The 26,780-nt window shown below is 45.5% G+C and overlaps 1 protein-coding gene across 9 annotated transcripts in view; it reads right to left on the bottom strand.

Moving 5' to 3' along the window:
- Positions 1–26,780, bottom strand: part of DLG2 (discs large MAGUK scaffold protein 2) — a 1,610,676-nt gene that overhangs the window by 357,849 nt on the left and 1,226,047 nt on the right. For all 9 annotated transcript variants that reach the window (XM_075337519.1, XM_075337521.1, XM_075337520.1 and 6 more), the window contains one exon: positions 23,260–23,362. In XM_075337519.1, the coding sequence (XP_075193634.1) occupies positions 23,260–23,362 (103 nt within the window). The remainder of the gene's footprint in view (positions 1–23,259; positions 23,363–26,780) is intronic.

Here is a 26,780-nt window from a genome sequence, read left to right on the forward strand (position 1 = left end):
GAGCTTTTAAAGGAACATGAACTGAGCATTGAAACTTACAACCTCCATGCTTATACCTACGTGTTCTCTCCTTTGTGTAATTAAGGGGAATGTCAGCAGGTTTATGCTATGTAATCTGATTATTTCATGCTGTTGTGGTTAAAATATAGATTTCAGAGATGCCTCTCTTTTGAAGGTCTGTGCTGTGTTTTATCTGCATTGTTTGTTTTAGCACCAGGACCTTGTCATTGCTGGACTACATTGCCTAGTGCATGGTAGTCTGACACGCCCGTGCTGTAATAAACAGCTCACTGTCTATAGACATTGTACATATAGAGCATGGTGTGGGTCGGGGCAGCTTTCTCAGCTCTGCTTCATGCTAAATATAAAAACTCTGATTGTGTAAGAACTGCTGAACCCAGTAAAATAAGTGATACATTATTGGATTCAGGATCTCTGTCTCTACATCATGTTGCTCTCAGGTGATGTAGCAAAAACCTGCTGACAGATTCCTTTACCTTACATTCAACACACAAGAAAAGGCAGCAAAAAACGCCAGAAAATACTCCCTAACAAAATGCAATATTTGAAACCACAAAGGATTTGAAGATAGATCCAGCTCAAATGAAGACAATACCTTGACTTTTTATTGAAGAATTATAAAATCAGATTACGTCCATGAAAAAGTCACCAACGCGTTTATGGTGTGGATGGCCCCTTGTATACCAGAAATGCGTTGGTGACCACTTCATGGACAGTTTCAGTGTCATAATGAAAATGGGATAGTAGGGAACTGAGGCTAGTGGACCGTATGGTATCCCTAACCCAGGGATACTCCTGATGGTGGAGAGGCCTGAGTCTTCTTCCAAGCCTTGCTCCTGACCAGTCCTGATCTGATTACCTCTCCTCCTCCCCCCAGGGAGAGCTGGGACAGGAGTGTGATGAAACCCGCAGATAAAGACAGACAAGGGAAAAACTAAATTCTGTCACACAGCACGCACACACAAAGGTAAAGACAATAAGAAATTCAGGAGGAAAACAAGAGCAGGAAGAAAATGACAAAACATCAAGGGGTAAATTCCACAACCGGCATAACTTTCACCAATAAGTCTGAAACACCACACCTCACAGACCAACATAGAACAAACTATAGGGGACATGGGTGGAAGGTTTCCACCAGCACAAACAGGAGGGGAGGAGATGTGATAGGCCTCCCCACAAACATGTGACCAAAGGAGCAATCAGAGCAGCAGAGATTAACTCTTGCTAGCCTGCCAATTAATCAGCACACAACAGGTCGACGCCTGAGTCTGCCTGTGTTGATCCCAGACACCAGAGAAACCATCAAGCAGAGTGTCAGAATCTGTTTCCGCCCATGGTAAAAGCTTTGTTCTGAGCTCCGGAGATTCACAGGCTATAGAAGATAGCTGGTTCAATCCATGAATCCACCCGTAATCAGAGTAGAACTATGCCTATTATTTGATTACATTGTGGTTTTTTTTGCTACTGAGGATGCTGCAATTTTTGCTCATTATTGGATACATGGGGTATCTCTGATTATCTGCAAATAAAAAAATCCTGTACTAAAATGTGAAATATAGTAAAAAAAGGGACATTGCAAGTGGTTTACACATTTTGAGGCAAGCTGCATCAATCATAACCACGCAGTTAGGATCGAAATGCGTAAATCGCCATTTGTAATGTCCCTTTTGACTATATTTCACTCTTTAGAAGTACTGGATTTTTTGTTCGTGTGATGCTAAACCACTACGTGTCACTATCTACAACTAGTAGTAGTGAATGGAGGAGTAGTCAACAAACTGGAGGTCAGGAGCCAGGAGGTAACGTCAGAACACGGAGAAAGTGGACCCGAGGTCAGGGTACGAGCCAGAGGTCGGGAGCCAGAAGCTAACATCAGTGCACAGGGAGAAAGCGGAGCCAAAGTCAGGGTATGAGCTGGAGGTCAGGAGCCAGGAGGTAATGTCAGGACATAGGGAGAAAACGGAGCCGAGGTCAGGGTATGAGTCAGTGGTCAGGAGCCAGGAGGTAACATCAGGACACAGGGAGAATGTGGATTCGAGGTCAGGGTACGAGCCGGAGGTCAGGAGTCAGAAGGTAACATCAGGACACAGGGAGAAAGCGGAGCCGAGATCTGGCTACGAGCCGGAGGTCAGGAGCCAGGGGGTAAAGTCAGAGTTAGGGGAATGGGTGGAGAAGGGTAACTAAGGTCCAGGGTAGAGAGACAAGTTCAGAATGGTACACTTACAAGAGCCAGAAGCACAAACTGCAGAACAGGAGCTATGACTGGCGGTGTTCCAGGTGAAGTTGCGTCCTAATGAAGCAGACCAATCTAACGGAATAAGACAGAGAACAGGCCCCTCCCAGCATGAATGCCGGACTCGATACTGGAAAACAACCCGACCACCAAGCTCAATATGACAACAGAGCACGCAAATCAGAACCATGACATCAGGAATATCTATTTTGGAATTTTTAGCCGGTGGACCTACTTATCATAGGGTACCATACTCCCAAAATATTCCCACCATGACCATTGCATCGAGGCAACATTACATGACCAGGCGTTTTCTAATTCTTTACCTGTTGCCCCCAATGTAGAAAAACTACTGAACTGTTCGGCACAAGACGTTCCCCCATCAAGGCTTCTTTTTATCAATCTTCCAGTTGGTTGGGCGGTTAACCTCGGGGCAGACAGATCCTGGAGACTCGAGGTGCGCTATGAAGCTTCAGCAGATAACTTTTCTGTCTGAAGGAATCTTTGAGGAGGTGAAGTTTTTCATGTATTATTGATGCACAGCTTGTTTACTCTGCAGTCAAGTGGGGTCGATGCTGGGTTTTTTTTCGATATTTTTTTATTTACATGACGCTTTGCGCTTTCAGTTCCACGCGGCTGGAGTCACTGGTGTCTCATTAATGAGAAGTGGCACGGCGCTCGCTGGGCGGAGGGCTGAAGTCACTCGCTCAGTGCATCCTGTCCCATTCGATAAATCTGCTCACACACTTTTCTGCAGGCGAGGGGTCAACAAATCCATTGGTTTAAGGCAAAAAAATATACGTATGAATTTTGCGAGTATTTAACGAGAATAATTTGTCAAAGGATATTTTGCTCAAGGAAAAGACTGCAGGTTATGAGAGAACAGAAATTATTATGAGAAATTATGTCAACGGCTTGATTGCTGCAAACTCTTGTTCGTTCTTTGTAATTCATTCATCACTGCCCACCCTAATGGCCAACATCCCCATCACTGCCCACCCTATTGATTGTCATCCCCATCATTGCCCACCCTAATCGCCAACATCCCCATCACTGCCCACCTTAATGTCCAACATCCCCATCACTGCCCACCCTATTGATTGTCATCCCCATCATTGCCCACCCTAATCGCCAAGATCCCCATCACTGCCCACCTTAATGTCCAACATCCCCATCACTGCCCACCCTAATGGTCAACATCCATCCCCCTCACTGCCCACCCTAATGGTCAATATCCCCACCACTGCCCACTAAAATGGCCAACATCCCCATCAATTCCAAAGGTAATGGCAAACATCCCCATCACTACCCACACTAAAGGTCATCATCCCCATCACTGACTACCCTAATGGTCGTCATCCCCATCACTGCCCACACTAAAGGTCGTCATCCCCATCACTGCCCACCCTAAAGGTCATCATGCCCATCACTGCCATCCTTGTGTTCGTCATTCCAATGACTGTCCACTCTAAAGGTCATCATCTCCATTACTGCCCACTCTAATGGCCAACATCTCATTCACTGCCACCTTAATGGTCATGATCCCCAATGACACTCGGGGTACGGGATAATGACGCTGACCCTCGGGGTACAGGATAATGACGCTGGCCCTTAGGGAATGGGATGACGACGCTGATGCTCGGGGTACAGGATGATGACGCTGACCCTCGGGGTACGGGATGATGACGCTGACCCTCAGGGTACGGGATGACAACGCTGACCCTCGGGGTACGAGATGACGACGCTGACCCTCGGGGTACGAGATGACGACGCTGACCCTCGGGGTACAGGATGACGACGCTGACCCTCGGGGTATGGGATGACGACGCTGACGCTCGGGGTATGGGATGACGACGCTGACCCTCGGGGTACAGGATGATGACGCTGACTCTCGGCGTACAAGATGATGACGCTGACACTCAGGGTACGGGATGACGACGCTGACCCTCAGGATACGGGATGACGACGCTGACCCTCAGGATACGGGATGACGACGCTGACCCTCAGGATACGGGATGACGACGCTGACCCTCAGGATACGGGATGATGACGCTGACTCTCGGCGTACAGGATGATGACGCTGACACTCAGGGTACGGGATGACGACGCTGACACTCAGGGTACGGGATGACGATGCTGACACTCAGGGTACGGGATGACGACGCTGACTCTCGGCGTACAGGATGATGACGCTGACACTCAGGGTACGGGATGACGATGCTGACACTCAGGGTACGGGATGACGACGCTGACCCTCAGGGTACGGGATGACGACACTGACCCTCGGGGTACAGGATGATGACGCTGACACTCGGGGTGCTGCATTCCTTTAGTTTGTGTACTGGGTGTATTTAGCCCCCACTGGAGTAACCCCTTAGGCGCACATTACAGACGTCTGAATCACTTTTCTTAAAGACTGTGGAATAATTGATGACATAAAAAATTTCCATCTATAAACTCCAACAATTAGAATTGACCTAAATCCAGGTTGACAAGCGGTTGCCATCACATCGGGTGATAATTGGAGGTGACCCTGAAATCCGAACATGCCAAGAATGATCTGTCCACGCCGGTTATCCGCCATGAAGCCGTCCATGCCTTTCTGCAGATGGCGGTTCATCCTCTGGACTCGGCTCCTCCGTCTTTCTGATGTGAAGGTTGAAAATTTCCGACAGTGAAAGAAAAAAACAATATTTCTGTTGTGCCAATAAATAATAAATGATTGTGAGTCGTGCGAGGCTGCGACCTCCGCGCTGTCATTGACTATGGCACTTGGGACAGGACAGACCTTCGGTGCGTCTCCTTACATAACGGGGCTTTATCTGTTTAACCCTTTGTTTTCCATCACTTGTCATTTTCGCGCCTTGTTAAAATGCCAGAAGACAGTGACCGGCGAGATGTGACTGAAATGTCGCAAGAGATAAAATCATGTTGACATTAAGGCAATGTCATATGGATCCCATGGCGTCTTGGAAGGATAAGAGATGTTTGTGTTCAGTCATAAAAGGGTAATAATACTATGCAAAATGTATGAGTCCCTGTCTCTTCACACAAAACCCGTAGAAAAGCATGGACTTTCTACAATACGATAAAACTGCTTTTGGGTCACACAGCGGTGTAATATCTCCAGGAACTTTCCACAGTATCATGATCTATAACTTGCCATCCAATCTTTCAGTGGGTGGTTCCTCGTCTACAGAATACTGTCGGCACTAATAGGTGCTGGGACCTCCATTCCTACAGTTCAGGAATGCACTGCTCCTGCCCTTGTCCAATTGGTTGCCTGCCCTAAATTTAAAACCCGGCTATCTGTTATGCCTGGCCTGTATGCAGTGTGATAGCCAGTAGAAGCAAAAAGACAAAAAGGCCTATATCAGCTTTCTGTAGAGCAACAAAGACGCGCCACAAGGTCCGGTAGAGAGACAAACACCCACCCCCTTCATGTGGAGAGACAAACACCCACCCCCTTCATGTGGAGAGACAAACACCCACCCCCTTCCTGTAGAGAGACAAATGTGTCGCCCTGGGCAAGCCAAGGGTCACAGGTCACACACCACCACACCCCACATCCCAGGTAGGCACACCTAAGCTGAACCAAAAATCCTTGTTGCCTTCCTCCAGGAGTCTGATGATGCACACCAGGGGGTGGGCCAGGCGGTTGGCTCCGCCCACCAAGGAGCTCACAGCTCTGGAGGCAGGAAGTGTCAGGCAGATTAGCCCAGGGAGGGCAAGAGTGAAGTCCAGTGAAGGGCTAGAGTAAACAGCAGAGAAGTGAAAGTGAAGGAAAGAAAAGTGGAAAAGGAGGAAAGCAAGAAGTGGTGACAGAGCAGAGAGTGTGCAAGCCTGAGAGCCCAGCTTTGTGTAGGGCCAGATCAGCAAGGTCAGCGACGGTGGTGACTGTCCGGAGGGGGACCGTTTGGAAGTTCCTGGAAGGACCCCGTTGGCTGTGTGCCCGGTGGTCTGGAGCAGTGTTCCGAAGGACAGTCAGCACCAGGGCAGGGGCCTCTCGGACCCCGGCAAGGCTAGGAGTCGCCAAATTTGCCGAATCCGTCAGTGAAGGGGACGTAGATTCCCCCAACAACCAAGTCCCGATTGAAGGCAACAGTCCAACCTGTACAACAGAGGCACCGCCACCGCCAGGGCACCAGTCTCTGAGGGCCAGCGCCTGCGGGCAAAGTGTAGTGCTCCTCCGGCCCAGCTTGAAGCCGGGGAGCGGGTTACCGGTGGGGACCCATCGCAACCATCCGTACATACAGGTGCAAGGAAGAGGGACATCACCGTCACCTACCGGGAAAGCAAAGCAGCCGTCTGTGGGACCGTCCTACCAGCCGTTTGGTTTACCGTACAAACTGTGTCCAAGTCTCAGGCTGAGTGAGTACCACAGTGCCGCAAGGCACAGCGCTGCCCCCGCGTCCCTGCGCCCACCAAGCCCTGCACCTCCCAAGCCATCACCGGGCCTCGGGATCACCAACCCCTACCCACGGAGGGGCAACACAACACCTGGCTGCTCCCCATCACCATCCCCGGGATCCCCGCATTGAGCAGCGGTGGTGCTACACATCACCACAACCGTGGGTGGCGTCACGGACATTATCCCAACACCCCAAACAACCCCCCTTTCACTCACGGGCAAGGAGTGCCGCTCGAGGAAACCCCCGGGATCCGGCCTACGGCTCGAGCCACCACTGAGCAGCCGGACCCGAGCAGAAAGGGTGAGCGCGGTGTGCTGACACCCTCCTCCCCGCCTGCGACACAAACACCAACTCTCTTCCTATAGAGACAAACACTCACCCCCTTCCTGTATAGAGGCAAAGACCCGCCTCCTTCTTGTAGAGAGACAAAGATCCACCCCCTTCCTGTTGAGAGACACAGATCCACCCCCTTCATGTGGAGAGACAAACACCCACCCCCTTCATGTGGAGAGACAAACACCCACCCCCTTCATGTGGAGAGACAAACACCCACCCCCTTCATGTGGAGAGACAAACACCCACCCCCTTCCTGTAGAGAAATAAAGAACCAAACCCTGTTCCTGTAGAAAAACAAAGACCAGCCCCCTTGTGTAGAGAAGCAAAGTCCTGCCCCCTTGTGTAGAGAAACAAAGACCTACTGTACCGCCCCGCGGGCTCGGCTGCGACCGCCGAGCTGCTCGGATCCGTGCTCGTACGGTGGGTGGTGGCTCGAGCCTCTCACGGACCCGGGGGTCACGTCGCTCTGCAAGGGAGTTGGCACTACATGCAGGGACTTGACGGGGAGTTCCACGACCGGGGCCGTGGTGGTTTGTAAGGGGGGATGTAAGTTCGTGACGCCATCCACGGGTTGTGGTGAATAGATGGACACCACCGCTGCCGTTAACTAGGCCTCCCGGGGACGGTGTTGCGCAGCTTGGTGTTGACCCCTCCGTGGGTAGGGGAGCGATGGTCCCGGGGGCCCGAGGGAGGTGCTGAGGCGTGGGAGCGGGTGTGTGCTGGGTGCTGATGCTGTGCAGTGCGGTGCGTGGCCCGAAGGCACTGGTGTACTCACTATGACACAATACACTGGAGTCTCTGGTAAACCAAACGGGGTGATGAACGGGGCCCGCAGCCTGCTGCAGCTTCTCCCAGAATAGGTTGGTGGTTTCCACCTTTCTCCTGTACCTCTTTGTATGAATGTTGCCTAAGCAACGGTAGTCCGCTCCCCGATTGGTCATATGCCGTAGGAGCCCGTTTGCCCGCAGACGCTGGCCCTTTGGGTCTCTATGCCTTGGCAGTGGCTTTACCCTGTATGGTTGGGCTGTTGTCTTCTAACAGGTCTTGTGTTGGATAGGTCCTTAAGTCCAGTCCTCAATCAGTTGATTTGACTCGGCCCTGTCGGTTCAGGGCTTTGTACTGGGTCTGAGTACCCCTCCTGGTGCTCCGGTTTCCAATCGGTTCCCGGGATTGGTACCGGCGGGCCACCGCCTGACCCTGGTCCCTACGGTTCCACCGGCTGTGATCCCAGCTCCTGCAGGCGGCCACCACTGTCTGCCTCCTTGCCAAAGGTGACTGGGCTCCAACCCAGCCACCGGAGTAGTCTGTTGGCAGGCCTGGTCACAGGTCTACCCTTGAACTCGTCCTCCCTCCTTCACTGTCAAGGTTACTCCTCACACTCCTCTAGAACTTCTGTCTGAACTTGTGTCTTTCCTGCCTCCAGGTCTGTGAACTCCTCGGTGGGCGGAGCCAGCCGCCTGGCTCCGCCCCCTGGTGTGGACATCAAACCTGGAGGGTGGTGACAAGGGTTTCTTGGTTGGCTGCTGTCACCTAATCGGGGAGGTGGTGTATGTATGTGTGACTACCTGGGACGACCTGACTAGTCCAGGGCGTCACACTACCCCCTGGTGTACAGAAACAAAGACCTACCCCCTGGTGTACAGAAACAAAGACCTACCCCCTGGTGTACAGAAAAAAAGACCTACCCCCTGGTGTACAGAAACAAAGACCTACCCCCTGGTTTACAGAAACAAAGACCTACCCCCTGGTGTACAGAAACAAAGACCTGCCCCCTCGTGTAGAGAGACAAAGACCTGCCCCCACATGTAGAGAAACAAAGACCTGCCCCATGCTGTAGTGACAAAGATCTATCTTTGTTCCTGTAGAATGATAAAGAGCCACCAGCCCATAGAATGATAAAGAGCCACCAGCCCATAGAGTGATGATGAACCATCAACCTATAGAGTGATAAAGAACCACCAGCCCAAATAGTGATAAAGAACCATCAGCTTATAGAGTGATAAAGAGCCACCAACCCATAGAGTGATGAAGAACCACCAGCCATAGAGTGATGAAGAACCACTAGACCATAGAGTGGTAGAGAACCTCCATCCCATAGAGTGATGAAGAACCACCAGCCCATAGAGTGATAAAGAGCCAGCAGCCCATAGAGTGATAAAGAACCATCAGCCCATAGAGTGATGAAGAACCACCAGCCTATAGAGTGATGAAGAACCACCAACCCATAGAGTGATGAAGAACCACCAGCCTATAGAATCATAGAGTGATAAAGAACCCCCAGCCCATAGAGTGATAAAGAACCCCCAGCCCATAGAGTGATAAAGAACCACCAGCCCATAGAGTGATAAAGAACCATCAACCCATAGAGTGATAAAGAACACCCAGCCCATAGAGTGATAAAGAACCACCAGTCCATAGAGTGATAAAGAACCACCAGACCATAGAGTGATAAAGAACCACCAGCCCATAGAGTGATAAAGAACCACCAGCCCATAGCGTGATAAAGAACCACCAGCCCATAGAGTGATAAAGAACCATCAACCCATAGAGTGATGAAGAACCACCAGCCCATAGAGTGATGAAGAACCACCAGGCCATACAGTGATGAAGAACCACCAGCCCATAGAGTCATAGAGTGATAAAGAACCATCAGTCCATAGAGTGATAAAGAACCATCAGTCCATAGAGTGATAAAGAACCATCAGCCCATAGAGTGATAAAGAACCATCAGTCCATAGAGTGATAAAGAACCATCAGTCCATAGAGTGATAAAGAGCCACCAGCCCTTACAGTGATAAAGAACCATCAGCCCTTCTTGAAGAGGGATAAAAACCCACCCCCTCCCTCTAGAAAGATAAAGACCCACTTTCACTTCCTAAGGAGAGACAAACCCCCCCACACACTTCCTATATAGAGGCAAATACCCCCCCCCCCACTTCCTGTATAGAGAAAGACCACACTTGTTTTTGAAGAGAAATTAAGAGCCAACCCATTTTCTGAAGAGAGATACAGACCTGCGCCCACTTTTAGTAGAGATAAAGACCACTCCCCTTCCTGTAGAGAGTCAAAGACAGACTTCCACCTCCTGTGGAGAATCACAACCCCGTTGATGCTCCCTGTAGACTCGAGAAGACCCACTCCTCCTTCCTGTAATCCACATCAGTGGTTTTGCTGTTGTAGACGGCTTGCACTTGACAACAGGCAGTGGACAGCAGGTCAGACTGAAGAAGATGTCTCAATGCTGGATCTTTGGAGTGACTTTTCAGTTGTATGACAGCATCACAAATGAGATTGGGTTGTTTTATGAGTACAGGGAACATCTCCATACAAAAACTTGCACCCCCCTAAAAGAAGATTAAGAAAGCAAAAAAACAAAACAATTCAGCCTTAACTCATTCTGTTCTCCTTGTGACTATTTCTCGGACAGTTGGTCCCATGAAGCGTCCATGTTCTGTGCTCATCTGCTGTGTACACTGCAGGCTCCCCTGGTGCGCCGTCATCTCACAGCAGACATTTCTCAGAGCGGTCCATCTGTCTGCCGGCTTCTGGAGCGTGAACATCGGCCGCCACAGATTGTCATGATTTTTATTTAAATTTTCGCGTTCCTTGTTTACTTACATTCCTGTGCAGTTCCAGTGATGGGCAAATAGTAACTATTCCGCTTCCGATTGCTCGTAACGAATCCCAAAGTTCTATTCCGGTATTTGTCAAGAATAACAAACCTAATGCAAGTCAATGGGAACAAAAAATTCCCAGAAAAATGCTCGGGTTCCCCATTGACTTGGATTAGGTTCATTATTCGTGACGAATATCGGAATAGAACTTTGAGATTCGTTACGAATAATCCGAACAAAATAGTTACTATCTATCACTACTTATTATTACCCCGTTTGCGTCCAGGAAATTTTGCTACTAATTTATATTTAAAATATATTTTAAATTAATATATATATATATATATATATATATATATATATATATATATATATATATATATATACAGTGCCTACAAGTAGTATTCAACCCCCTGCAGATTTAGCAGGTTTACACATTCGGAATTAACTTGGCATTGTGACATTTGGACTGTAGATCAGCCTGGAAGTGTGAAATGCACTGCAGCAAAAAAGAATGTTATTTCTTTTTTTATTTTTTTTTTTTAAATTGTGAAAAGTTTATTCAGAGGGTCATTTATTATTCAACCCCTCAAACCACCAGAATTCTGTTTGGTTCCCCTAAAGTATTAAGAAGTATTTCAGGCACAAAGAACAATGAGCTTCACATGTTTGGATTAATTATCTCTTTTTCCAGCCTTTTCTGACTAATTAAGACCCTCCCCAAACTTGTGAACAGCACTCATACTTGGTCAACATGGGAAAGACAAGATTTGTAAGATTTATGCATCTGTTAATAAATCCTGCTCTTGTTTGAAGTTTGCAGGCTGTAACTTATTTGCATCTTATCAAACCTGCTAAATTTGCAGGGGGTTGAATACTACTTGTAGGCGCCTGCAAGTAGTATTCAACCCCCTGCAGATTTAGCAAGTTTGATAAGATGCAAATAAGTTAGAGCCTGCAAACTTCAAACAAGAGCAGGATTTTTTAACAGATGCATAAATCTTACAAACCAACAAGTTATGTTGCTCAGTTAAATTTTAATACATTTTCAACATAAAAGTGTGGGTCAATTATTATTCAACCCCTAGGTTTAAGATTTTGTGGATTAACCCTTGTTTGCAATTACAGCTAATAATCGTCTTTTATAAGACCTGATCAGGCCGGCACAGGTCTCTGGAGTTATCTTGGCCCACTCCTCCATGCAGATCTTCTCCAAGTTATCTAGGTTCTTTGGGTGTCTCATGTGGACTTTAATCTTGAGCTCCTTCCACAAGTTTTCAATTGGGTTAAGGTCAGGAGACTGACTAGGCCACTGCAACACCTTGATTTTTTCCCTCTGGAACCAGGCCTTGGTTTTCTTGGCTGTGTGCTTTGGGTCGTTGTCTTGTTGGAAGATGAAATGACGACCCATCTTAAGATCCTTGATGGAGGAGCGGAGGTTCTTGGCCAAAATCTCCAGGTAGGCCATGCTATCCATCTTCCCATGGATGCGGACCAGATGGCCAGGCCCCTTGGCTGAGAAACAGCCCCACAGCATGATGCTGCCACCACCATGCTTGACTGTAGGGATGGTATTCTTGGGGTCGTATGCAGTGCCATCCAGTCTCCAAACGTCACGTGTGTGGTTGGCACCAAAGATCTCGATCTTGGTCTCATCAGACCAGAGAACCTTGAACCAGTCTGTCTCAGAGTCCTCCAAGTGATCATGAGCAAACTGTAGACGAGCCTTGACATGACGCTTTGAAAGTAAAGGTACCTTACGGGCTCGTCTGGAACGGAGACCATTGCGGTGGAGTACATTACTTATGGTATTGACTGAAACCAATGTCCCCACTGCCATGAGATCTTACCGGAGCTCCTTCCTTGTTGTCCTTGGGTTAGCCTTGACTCTTCGGACAAGCCTGGCCTCGGCACGGGTGGAAACTTTCAAAGGCTGTCCAGGCCGTGGAAGGCTAACAGTAGATCCATAAGCCTTCCACTTCCGGATGATGCTCCCAACAGTGGAGACAGGTAGGCCCAACTCCTTGGAAAGGGTTTTGTACCCCTTGCCAGCCTTGTGAACCTCCACGATCTTGCCTCTGATGGCCTTGGAATGCTCCTTTGTCTTTCCCATGTTGACCATGTATGAGTGCTGTTCACAAGTTTGGGGAGGGTCTTAATTAGTCAGAAAAGGCTGGAAAAAGAGATAATTAATCCAAACATGTGAAGCTCATTGTTCTTTGTGCCTGAAATACTTCTTAATACTTTAGGGGAACCAAACAGAATTCTGGTGGTTTGAGGGGTTGAATAATAAATGACCCTCTGAATAAACTTTTCACAATTTTAAAAAAAGAAATAACATTCTTTTTTGCTGCATTTCACACTTCCAGGCTGATCTACAGTCCAAATGTCACAATGCCAAGTTAATTCCGAATGTGTAAACCTGCTAAATCTGCAGGGGGTTGAATACTACTTGTAGGCACTGTATATATATATATATATATATATATATATATATATAATATATATATATATATATATAAAATATATATATATATATATATATATATTTCAATGTATTTTAAAATATATTTTAAATATATTTAAAAAAGCTTAAAAGCTTCAAAACGCGTTGAATCAATAAACCACATTTTTTCACTAATGTACAGCATCATTATACACCGGCAGCGCAGAATAACCACTAATCGCCCTTCTTTCCTCTAAAATGTATACATTCAATGCGTTTTGAAGATGCCTCATTTCTTATTTTTTCTACACAGCTTCAAAATGCGTTAAATCAATAAACCATGTTTTTTTCAATAATTCACAGCATCATTATTGACCAGCAGCACAGAATAGCCACTAATCGTCCTTCTCTCCTTTAAAGATGATAGATTCAACACGTTTTGAAGCTGCCTGGCTTCTTTTTTTTTTTTTTTCCTGATGATGAAGCTTCGAAACACATTTAATCAATAAAGCACATTTTTTTGAATAATGCACAGCATCATCATTGACCAGCAGCACAAAATAACCACTAATTGTCATCCTCTCTTCTAAAGATGATAGATGAAATGCGTTTCAAAGCTGCTTTTCTTCTTTTCTTTTTTTTTCTTTTTCCCGAGGAAGAAGCAAGGCAGCTTCGAAACGCGTTGAAACACATTTTTTGAATAACGCACAGCATCATTTTTGACCGGCAGCACAAAATAACTACTGATCATTCTTCTCTCCTCTAAAGATGATAGAATCAATGTGTTTCAAAGTTATTGTACTTCTTCTTTTCCTGATGAAGAAGTGAGGCAGCTTCGAAACGCGTTGAATAAAACTTTTTTTTTTAATAACGCACGGTATCATTATTGACTCGCAGAGCAGAATAACCACTAATCGTCTTTCCCTCCTCTACAGATTAAATATTCAACGCGTTTTGAAGTTGCCTCGCTTCTTATTTTTTTCTTTTTACTGATGAAGAAGGGAGGCAGCTTCGTTTAATCAATAAACAATTTGTTTTATGCACAGTATCATTATTGACCAGCAGCACAGAATACCTACTAATCATCCATCTCTCCTCTAAAAATGATGGATTCAACGCGTTTCGAAGCTGCCTTGCTTCTTTTTTTCTGTTTCCTGTTGAAGTAGGGAGGCAGCTTTGAAACACTTTGAATCAATAAACAACTTTTTTTTTTAATAACACATGGCATCATTATTGACCAGCAGCACAAAATAACCCCTAATCGTCCTTCTATCCTCTAAAATGTATACTTTTAACAAGTTTTGAATCTGCATTACCCCTTCTTTTTTTTTTTTACCTGATGAAGTGAAGCAGCTTCGAAACGCGTTGAATCAATTTTTTTTTTTTTTTTAAATAAGGCACAACATTATTGACCAGAATAACAACAACAACAACCAGAATTGTGCAGAATAACCATTAATTGTACTTCTCTCCTCTATAAATGATAGATTCAACGCATTTTGAAGTCACTTCTCTTTTTTTCTGATGAAGAAGCTTTGAAACGCATTGAATCAATAAATCAAATTTTGTGAATAATGTGCAGCATCATTATTGACCACCAGCACAAAATAATCACCAATCGTCAGTCTCTCCTCAAAAAATGATAGAAATAAATCAATACATTATCTGTAGCCAATAAAAACAAGCCATTTCACAAAAAAACAAGCCATCATATAATAACATTGACCGCTGCAACCGCCCAAAAGTGATTTTTAATTCCATATAACCTAATTTTATCCCACAATAGTACTAAAATATAAAAAATATTCTTCCCTGGAAAGAGATAAAAAAAAAATTCTTCCTAAAGAAGAATTCCTTAAATAGGTAAGTAAATGGAAAAATAAAAAAGTTAAGGCTCATAAAATACAAAAAAAAAGTGGTTTTAAAAAGATTTGCTTTTATATTTTGTATGTGTTGCTGCATTCCCAGGTAATTAGCACTCAATGTATTGACACCTTTATATTTTGTATCTGTTGCTGCATTCCCAGGTAATTAGCACTCAATGTATTGAGACCTTTATGTTTTTATCTGTGGCTGCACTCCCAGGTAATTAGCACTCAATGTATTGACACCTTTATATTTATATCTGTTGCTGCATTCCCAGGTAATTAGCACTCAATGTATTGACACCTTTATATTTTTATCTGTTGCTGCATTCCCAGGTAATTAGCATTTCATTCATATGCAAATTAAGTGATAAGTGCTCTGGGTGTGACAAAGCACCTAAAGGAATCTTTGGCCCCCTTCAACATAGCATGGCAGAGACTTGTTAGGTGTTCTATCATTAGCAAACCACTTACTCATTTGTATTTGAATGGAAAAGCCAAATACTAGAAAATGCAGCAACAGATACAAGAAATAAAGGTCTCAATGGATTTACATTTCAAAGACCTCCATGCCCAAATATGCAATTTTGAATATAGGTGGGTGTTGGGGTTTATTTTATTGACAGATTCCCTTTTAGGGGTTAAAAGATTGCAATTGATGCAAAATTCTGTTGGATAATGTCAATTATAGATCTTGGGCTCTATTTTTTTCAGGTATACAGATCCAAATCTACTTAATCCCTTCCTATAGAAATAACTGTATAAACAAAATTCTGACTTCCTAGTGCAACCACTGGGGGGAGCTCTTTGCATAAATATTTATAAAACTGCTCTTGAGCTCCCCCTGGTGGTGGAAGCAAATAGCCAACATTTTTTAATGTAACTCTATAGTGTAAAGTCTTTTTCCTAGGAGTTTTTCGGGATAATTTTCTGTCTCAAAGGCATTGGGTGCATTGTTAAAGTCTATATGTGTACCCTTCCCTTGCATATGTTGTTTCCCTCCAACTTTTCTAAATATCTGGGGGCTTAAATCCAGAATTACTCTTTGTTCTAATTGAAAGCAATGTTGCAGTTTATTTCTAATTTTCTATCTCACCTGCCTCGGCTGCTTCCATTAAGCAGAAATACATTGACATTTCTAGTGTATTGTTCTATAGAAATGATAATTTTTCCCTAAATGAAAACACCTGCACATTTCTAAATTGTTCAATGGCATTTAAAGGGGCCGTGCAAACTTATGCAAAAGAAGCTTGGTGCTTGCTTAATAATAAAAAAAAAAGTGCTTTATATATATTTTTTTAAATATATATTTTTAATTAATGTTCAAGAACCCTGCTTGCTTGCAGTGAATAGAAAAGACAAGAAGCATCGCTGTATAGATGGGTGTACATCCCTAGTAGAGTTCAAGGTTTGTTTATATATCGGATATTAATATACAGAATAGCTAGCTATATTACCCTGCTCCTCCTCCCTTCACAATCACCTTTGCACACGCTCATTAGATGCTTCAATACTAAAGATAGGGTCTGATCATTGTGGCTAATGTACATGTGCATTTCTTGAAACAACAGATATTTAGAGTCCAAACAAGCCCAATGTGAAAATAGAGTCATAGAAGAGAAAACGTTCTGTGGTATGCGCCATGTTGCTTGAAGAGAAAAGTTGTATATTGGGCATTCATTATTATCATGGGGCTTAACTTTCGTAATGGAGGGGGGCACAGAAAAAAATAAACCAAAGAAAAAGCGTTCCGAAATCAGTGATGTAGCACCAACTGGAGGAGGCACTGAAATAAAAAAGCAAAAAGTCCTCTTTAAAGCATCACTCCAGCGTTATTGTTTCTTTTTTCACTACTGGAATGGTTCTTTAACTCTAAGTGCCCTGCCCCCGGTCTTATATATACACCCTCTGGTGTCTTCACATGTTCTCAGCATCATTCTGGTCCTGCAGCGCCATCTTGTGACTGTAACTTCTGACTGGCTAGAAGTCATGATTTATATCACAAGCTCTCAATAAAAGTCTATGAGAACCAGAATGAGGCTCTCATAGACTTGTATTGAAGAGTAAGCTGTTGGCGCTCTCCATGAAACACTGGAGCTGCCGGCAACCTTTCACTACTGGAGTGGTGCTTTAAGTCTAAGTGCCCGGTTTTACATTCACTCCCTGGTGGCTTCACATTTTCTCAGCATCATTCTGGTCCTGTGGCGCCATCTTGTGATTGTAACTTCCGACTGGCTAGAAGTCAGAAGTTATGTCACAATCTCTCAATCAAAAGTCTATGAGAGCCAGAACGAGGCTCTCATAGACTTGTATTGAAGAGTAAGCTGCAAACAATGGAGCTGCCGGCAAGTTTTCACTACTGGGGTGGTGCTTAAATCTAAGTGCCCTGCCACTGGTCTTATATTGACTGTAACTTCTGACTGGCAAGAAGTCAGAAGTTACGTCACAAGCTCTCAATGAAAGTCTGTGAGAGCCAGAACAAGGCCAAAACAATGCTTTCATAGACTTGTATTGAGTTGTGACCTCCGGCGCGCTCCATGAAATAAAGGAGCTGCCAGCAGGTCACAAACTGCCGGAGACTGACGGGATCGGCCCCAATAACAAGCTCTCAATAAAAGTCTATGAAAGTAAGAATGAGGCTCTCATAGACTTGTATTGAAGAGTGAGCTTCTGGCGCTCTCCATGAAGCACTGGAGCTGTTGGAAAGTTTTCAATACTGGACTGATGCTTTAACTCTAAGTTCATTGCCCCCGGTCTTATAATCACCCTCTGTTGTCTTAATGTTTACTCAGCATCAGTTCTGGTCCCGCGGCGCCATCTTGTGACTGTAACTTCTGACTGGCTAGAAGTCAGAAGTTATGCCACTCACAAGCTCTCAATGGAAGTCTTGAGAGCCAGAATGAGGCTCTCATAGACTTGCATTGAGTCGTGACATTTACTGAGCACAGACAAACTGCAACCCTCAGTTGGATGCAGTGATGATACATATCCTGAAATTAGCAGCATTTAGACTGAGATACATGCAGTCATACCCCTGAAGATGACAAAAAAAGGAAAAATTAACAGCTCAGATTAAAAAAACACATATTAGGGGCGAAGTCTGCTCCTACAAGACCACTTGTGATGCCCCTGGACTAGTCAGGTCGTCACAGGGTACTGCACAAACTGCCCTGCAGGATTCAACCCCCCATGGTTCTGGGTCTCCATCCTGCAGTGCTGCCTCCAGCAGCATTCACAAATCCTATATACACTTTGCACCACACCTGTCAGGCACACCAGTGGGCTGCTTAAGCAGGAATAGGGGTCAGGCTGGGAGGTGGGAGGTGTCAGGTCAGTTCAGTGGTAGCCCTCGAGCTGTGAGGAGCTCTGAGGAAGCTGGGAGTTGGAGCTCCCAGGGGAGAGGAAAACTAGGTCGCGGACAGTAGTCTGGACCTAGAGGAGTCGGACCCCCGGTCGCAGGGGATTGAGGCTAGGTGTCTGGAACCCGTCGAGGAGGATGGTCAGCAGCCTGGTCCTATCACCGGTCCGGGACCGAAGGCACGGTGGGGTACATGGACCCTAGGTCAGGGAGAAGCTTCAGACAACCCGGCAATTAACCTGAGGAGAACAGGGCCTTTATGGACTGTTCTCACCAAGCTCAGAGATCGGGGGCACTAGCGCAACGAGGGGGATAGGGCTTTTCAAACAAGCGGCCCACTGAAATCCCAAGCGTGAGCTCATGAGAGCAGGCTCCTCCGATTAGCCATAGTGGGGAGCGGGGCCCGGACAGCTCCAAGCTACCGGACCACAATGGACAATCAAAAACTTAGTGCCAGGAGGCAGGTTACGGACCACCAGACAGTGCTTCAGGGTACGGGACCCGGACGAGCTCCCCTCGAGAGGCAACGGCAGTCAGAGACTTGGTTTACCTGTTGTCAGCGTCTGCTTCATTGCTGAGTGAGTACCCGACTGACCCCTGCACTGCAACCCCGCACCTCCAAACAGAGTCCCGGGGCCTGTCCTAACCGTGGAGGGTAACGTCACCTAGCTGCCCTACTCCATCACCCCGGGTACTCCCAACGGCAGCGGCGGTACTCCCAATTACCGTACACCATGGGTGGCGTCACAAACTATACCAAATCCCTCTTTTACATTTTGGGTTTTGCCCCTAGCCCCCGCGTCCGGAGACCCTCGAGCCACGAGTAATCACCACCCCCGGATCCGAGCGGTCCGATCCGCTGCAGGGGGGCACACACTCATAGGAAGTGTTGTGAGATCTATTAGGGATTGTGGGCGAAGAAAACACAATACGGCGTTTCTGACTCACGCGGCCTCACTGTCATCACATTAGGCCTCATTAGTCAGTCATTAGCGAACAATCACATCCCGACAATCCGAGCCACGGACATAAAGAAGCCCGAGAATGTGGAAGAAGGGGGGACGCGGTGCCGCTCCGAAGACACGTGTAATAAGGCAGCACAGAATGTCACGGGAATCCATATAAACCGCTATAAATCCATATACACCGCTATAAATCCATATACACCGCTATAAATCCATATACACCGCTATAAATCCATATACACCGCTATAAATCCATATACACCGCTATAAATCCATATACACCGCTATAAATCCATATACACCGCTATAAATCCATATACACCGCTCTAAATCCATATACACCGCTCTAAATCCATATACACCGCTCTAAATCCATATACACCGCTATAAATCCATATACACCGCTATAAATCCATATACACCGCTATAAATCCATATACACCGCTATAAATCCATATACACCGCTCTAAATCCATATACACCGCTATAAATCCATATACACTGCTATAAATCCATATACACCGCTATAAATCCATATACACCGCTATAAATCCATATACACCGCTATAAATCCATATACACCGCTCTAAATCCATATACACCGCTATAAATCCATATACACCGCTATAAATCCATATACACCGCTAACTCAGGAAACATCAGCGCTTTATGACTAAAAGAGACACAACAAATAATGACATTTTACAGTGATTTATCTCATAAATGCCTGAAAGAAAGGGATCCAGACACGTATAGGGGAAGGGAGGTTCCAGTTCTCCTCTCTGTATACAGTGACTCCACCAGCAGAATAGTGAGTGCAGCTCTGGAGTATAATACAGGAGGTAACTCAGGATCAGTACAGTATCAGTAATGTAATGTATGTACACAGTGACTCCACCAGCAGAATAGTGAGTGCAGCTCTGGAGTATAATACAGGAGGTAACTCAGGATCAGTACAGTATCAGTAATGTAATGTATGTACACAGTGACTGCACCAGCAGAATGGTGAGTGCAGCTCTGGAGTATAATACAGGAGGTAACTCAGGATCAGTACAGTATCAGTAATGTAATGTATGTACACAGTGACTGCACCAGCAGAATAGGGAGTGCAGCTCTGGAGAATAATACAGAAGGTAACTCAGGATCAGTAATTTAATGTATGTACACAGTGACTGCACCAGCAGCATAGTGAGTGCAGCTCTGGAGTATAATACAGCATGTAACTCAGGATCAGTACAGGATCAGTAATGTAATGTATGTACAGAGTGACTGCACCAGCAGAATAGTGAGTGCAGCTCTGGAGTATAATACAGGATGTAACTCAGGATCCGTACAGGATCAGTAATGTAATGTATGTGCACAGTGACTGCACCAGCAGAATAGTGAGTGCAGCTCTGGAGTATAATACAGGATGTAACTCAGGATCCGTACAGGATCAGTAATGTAATGTATGTGCACAGTGACTGCACCAGCAGAATAGTGAGTGCACCTCTTGAGAATAATACAGGAGGTAACTCAGGATCCGTACAGCATAACTAAGGTTATTTATTTACAAGGTGATTCAACATTTTATGCAAATCATTTCTATGAAGAAATTACTAAATAGCATTTGAAGGTGAATGTCATTAGACTGATGTAGATTGTGCTGGACAGAATAACAGCTTGTGACATAAGTTATATGCATTGTGAAAGGCGCACAGAGACATACTATCAAAACCCATATAAAAATATCACCTCAGTACTATATTTTTTGTATTAAAGTAAAAATCTATTGTAATCTAGAATTTATTCTGTCATAAGATATCTGTAGGCTTGCGGCTCTGTATAACACATATTAAAGCTCCATATCACCGGCATTTGTCAAAGCAAAAGATAAAACTCTGACTACCTGCGGCCACCACTAGAGGGAGCTCACTGCCTATGGATTGAGACAGAATGCTATAGAAGCTGGAAAAATTGTAATCAGCTCCCCCTAATGGTGGCTACAGGAAAATGCTTGGCCTGTGTATGGGGAACCACTCTTTGGTATATATATATATATATATATATATATATATATATATATATATGCAGTAGTTATGATGACGCTAATTCTCCGAAGGTTATATAAAGTTCCTTCTATAATTAACTCATCAATTAAACAAGTTACAATAGCCAGCGAATCAAAAATTAATGAAAGAAAATTAAAATAGAATGTGCAAAGTAAGCAATGAGGAAATGAAAGACGTTTCCCAGATATCCCTGAGGGGAATGTGCAATTATATCTGCCAACTCAGCTTACAATACCCGCATGTATGGGCAGTAGTGTGACGGGCAGCCACATCATAACCACATCAGCAAAACTGAGACATATAGATATATATATATATATATAGTATTGACAACTCACACAAAGAGGTACCTATATATATTATCAGGAATAGAAGGGCAGTGATCACATTGACACACCTGATTTTCAAATGACTTAAAGGGAACCTTCACCTTCTGAAATGATTGGTATATCTGTAAAGGTCTTAATACAACAATAAAAATGATACCTTTCTTGTTGTAATTCGATGTGCCAGCGCTGAGAAATTCAACTTTAAAGCTACATCCAAATTAACCAGGAAGTGCAGTGAGGGGGCGTGTCGTGTACTCACAGTGCGAGAACACGCCCCCTCTGGGCACTACCAGGTTAGTTTGCATCTCACTTTAAAGTTTGATATCTCAGCACTGGAACATCGGATTATTACAAGACAGGTGTCATTTTTATGGTTGTATCAGGACCTATACAGCCATATCACTAATTTCAGTAGTAAAAGTACCCTTTAACAAATTGGAAAAGCATGTGAATGTGATCACTGTCCTATACCTGATAATATATTAGGTGACAGATACTGCACTGTCCTACAATACTGTACATATGTATATATTAGGAAAAGACTTATGAGTGTTCACAAAATGCTTTGAAGGTAGAATTGCTTTTATATTTGCCTTTTATAAAAATATTATAGGAAAAATAGAGCAGAGAGAAGTGATTTTCTTGGATCAAAAATACCAAAAAATAGACAGGATTGTGATTTGTGTATTATAAAAGGATCCTTCTGGATTTAGTACTGTCATGGTTCCATCACTACAGTGATGGAACCAAAAAAAAAACAGTGAACACACCCAAATAATCACTACCGTAATATTGAATGGGTTTATAAGGGTAACACTATGCCCTCTGCTGGACACAAGTCGTATTGCTGCTTTTTGAAACTTTTTTTCTATAATTCTTTTTTACTTACTATTGGACTTTTGGTTAAATTTGCCTTATATTTAGCAATTTTCTTACCATCTGCAATAGTAAATATCCCATGTTACGGTTACATAATATGCGTCAAATTCAGTAAACCTTTACGTACGTCTTTTTTAAAGAATTTGGCGCATATTTTTCCAGTGGACTCTGAAGCAAGACTGGTGAAAACACTAGTTATACTGAACTTCTCAAGAACGATGAATTTTCATGTTATAAATTTATTTCCAGAAATTTCTGAGACCGAAAAATTAGTTCCCTGAGATTGTTTCAGATGAATTGTACCTTTTTTAAAGTCGCCATTTTCACTCCAGTAGAAAAGCAGAATAAAAAGTGGAAAAACTGCAGTAGGCAGAAGTGTTACACTATATTTAAAAATGTGACATTTGGATGAATGTGAAACAGTATTTACCAACATTTTTATTGCTTTAATCCTGCCGACAAACCCTGCATGGGAGTGCCGTGACACTCCCACGAAGACTCCATGGCCAACCCCCGAGGATCCACTTTTTGTCAATATTTACACAACCTTGCTCCCTGTCTGTCTCAGCTGACACAAAATTGCTGTGATTGAGCCTGAAGTTCTGGAGAGCCCTGGAAATTTTGGACTAGTTGACAAAACTGATTAAACGTTTTTTATCTTAGCGATTTGTCTCCTAGGTTCTTAGTCTGTGGCGAGTGAGCCATACACAACTGCAGACATGCTGATTACAACATGCCGCCATCTCTTACCTTCGGGCTGGTATTGTGCTAGCATCGTGACCGTCTGACCGGCACCTTTTAAGGCCGCTGCAGCTTGTTCATGGGAAGCACCGCGCAGATCAATGCCATTAACCTGGGAAGAAAAAGGGTGCACACAATTATAAGCCTAGCCTCAGGAGAAACCCCAGTAGAGCGGAGGACATTCTGCATATTAGACGCATGTGATTTCTTCTTTCGGGATCAGAAGAAGAGACAGGTCTAGACCACCATGGCAAATCCTTCACATGCCCTTTTACCACGTATTAGATAGTGCCCCATAACAGTAAATACAGTGTATCACAAAAGTGAGTACACCCCTCACAGTTTTCTAAATATTATATCTTTTCATGGGACAGCGCTGCAGATCTGACCCTGTGATACAATGTACAGTGTCAGTGTGCAGCTTGTATAACAGTGTAAATTTGGTGTCCACTAAATAGCTCAACACACAGCCATTAATGTCTAAACCGCTGGCAACAAAAGTGAGTACACCCCTAAGGGAGATGGCCAATTGTTCCCAATTAACCAATTCCCTTCCTGGCGTCATGTGACTCAGTTTTACAGGGTCTTAGGTGTGTTACATTTGGTGTTATCGCTCACACACTCTCTCATACTGGTCACTGGAAGGTCAAACACAATTCTGGGATGTATTAACAGAAGCATACAGTCTAGATTACGTGAAGTCATTATTGTCCTCTACTCTTCTTTGGTCAGACCTCATATAGAATACTGTGAGAAGAGTGACCAGAATGGTGACAGCTTTACTAACCATGTCCTACGAGGAACGGTTACAGAATCTGGGAATGTATAGGTTGCAAAAAAGAAGATTGGAGACTTAATAGCGGTCTACAAATATCGCAAGGGCTGTCACACTGTAGAGGGATCAATGCTATTCTCATTTGCACAAGGAAAGACGAGAAGCAATGGGATGAAAATGATTAAGAGGAGACACAGATTAGATATTGGATTTTTTTTTTTGACAGTGATGGCGAGGTAGTGAGTTGCCCTTCAATGAAAGTCTTCAAAAAAAGACTGGACAGACATCTGTGTGGGATGACATCCTGCTGTGGGCCGGGGGTTGGACCAGATAACCCTGGAGGTCCCTTCCAACCCTTACATTCTATGATTCTACTGTGACATACTAAAGGAGAGCGTGATCCCCTCCCTTCATATTCCAACATGACAACAACGCCAAACACACCTCCAGGACCACCACTGCCTCGCTAAAGAACCTGAGGGCAAAGGTGCTGGACTGGCATCTCCAGACCTAAACCCTATGGAGCATCTGTGGGGCCTCCTCAAACAGAAGTTAGAGGAGCACAAGGTCTCTAACATCCACCAGCTCCGTGATGTCATCATGGAGGAGAGAAGTGGATCCAGTGGCTCCTGTGAAGCTCTAGTGACCTCCAGGTCTTAAGAGAGTTAAGGCAGTGCTGGAAAATAATGGTGCCCACACAAAATATTAACATTTTGGGCCCAATTTGGTCATTTTCACTTTGGGGTGTACTCAGGGCTGTATTTTGCCTTCATGCTGCCCTAGGCACTTTAGGTGGTCGCGCCCCTTAGTGACAACGTAAAACTGAGTTTTCGCACACAACATCTCTTTAAGGCAGATCTACTCTGTAGCACACTTTAAAAAGTATCAATAAGAAACGAAGGGCACTAACCCCCCCCCCATGGGGATCACCACAGGCACATCAAAACATAGCATGAGTATAAAATATTCCCACCACACCGTCCCCACTTATATACTGTGACTGTCACACTGCCCCTAATAAACTACACACTGCCCTCCCTTATAAACTACTGTATATCCACCACACCTTCCTCGATTATGAAATATGATCTGTACATTGTGAGGAGGGAGCAGCATGATGTGAGGACAATGTCGCATGGATGCTGCCCCCTCCTCACAATGTCCCATGCATGCTGCCCCCTCCTCACAATGTCCCATGCATGCTGCCCCCTCCTCACAATGTCCCATGCATGCTGCCCCCTCCTCACAATGTCCCATGCATGCTGCCCCCTCCTCACAATGTCCCATGCATGCTGCCCCCTCCTCACAATGTCCCATGCATGCTGCTCCCTCCTCACAATGTCCCATGCATGCTGCCCCCTCCTCACAATGTCCCATGCATGCTGCCCCCTCCTCACAATGTCCCATGCATGCTGCTCCTTCCTCACAATGTCCCATGCATGCTGCCCCCTCCTCACAATGTCCCATGCATGCTGCCCCCTCCTCACAATGTCCCATGCATGCTGTCCCCTCCTCACAATGTCCCATGCATGCTGCCCCCTCCTCACAATGTCCCATGCATGCTGTCCCCTCCTCACAATGTCTCATGCATGCTGCCCCCTCCTCACAGTGTCCCATGCATGCTGCCCCCTCATCACAGTGTCCCATGCATGCCGCCCCCTCCTCACAGTGTCCCATGCATGCTGCCCCCTCCTCACAATGTCCCATGCATGCTGCCCCCTCCTCACAATGTCTCATGCATGCTGCCCCCTCCTCACAATGTCCCATGCATGCTGCCCCCTCCTCACAATGTCCCATGCATGCTGCCCCTTCCTCACAATGTCCCATGCTTGCTGCCCCCTCCTCACAATGTCCCATGCATGCTGCCCCCTCCTCACAATGTCCCATGCATGCTGCTCCCTCCTCACAATGTCCCATGCATGCTGCCCCTTCCTCACAATGTCCCATGCTTGCTGCCCCCTCCTCACAATGTCCCATGCATGCTGCCCCTCCTCACAATGTCCCATGCATGCTGCCCCCTCCTCCCAATGTCCCATGCATGCTGCCCCTCTCCATGAGCTCCTAATGCTGCCTTCCTCTTTTCCATAATGAGACCTTCATGTAGCCCTACTCATGCTAAGACCACCACACTAACGCTTATGCTGAGACCCCCCCACACACACTACCCCACTCTTGATATTGACTCCCCTACATTGCTCCACTCCATACTGATCCCACACATGCTGCCCCTTCTCCATAATGAGCTCCCAATGCTGCCCCCCTCATTCTGAGTCCTTACACTCCCCCCACCCAATCGATTTTGTCATTGCACTATCCCTCATCACTTGTCCTCTGTCTCTAGAATTAGCCCCTCTCTCCCACTCCCCCAGCATCAGCCTCTCTCCCCCAGCATCAGCCTCTATCTTCCCTCAGCATCAGCCTCTCTCCCCCAGTCTCAGCCTTTGCCTCCCCCCAGCCACAGCCTGCCCCAGTCTCCGCCTCAGCCTCCCTCCAGCCTCCCCCCAGTCTCTGCCTCAGCCTCCCTCCAGCCTCCCCTCAGTCTCCGCCTCAGCCTCCCTCCAGCTTCCCCCAGTCTCCGCCTCAGCCTCCTTCCAGTCTCAGCCTCCCTCCAGGCTCCCCCCAGTCTCAGCCTCAGTTTCACTCCAGCCTCCCCCCAGTCTCAGCCTCTGCCTCCCCCCAAGTAAGTGTAGATAGAAACTCCAGCAGCAAAGTCCAATGGATAATAAAATCAAATTTTCTTTATTAATTCATTTTA

Source organism: Anomaloglossus baeobatrachus, chromosome 2 (assembly GCF_048569485.1).
Source record: "Anomaloglossus baeobatrachus isolate aAnoBae1 chromosome 2, aAnoBae1.hap1, whole genome shotgun sequence".
Classification (NCBI taxonomy): domain Eukaryota; kingdom Metazoa; phylum Chordata; class Amphibia; order Anura; family Aromobatidae; genus Anomaloglossus; species Anomaloglossus baeobatrachus.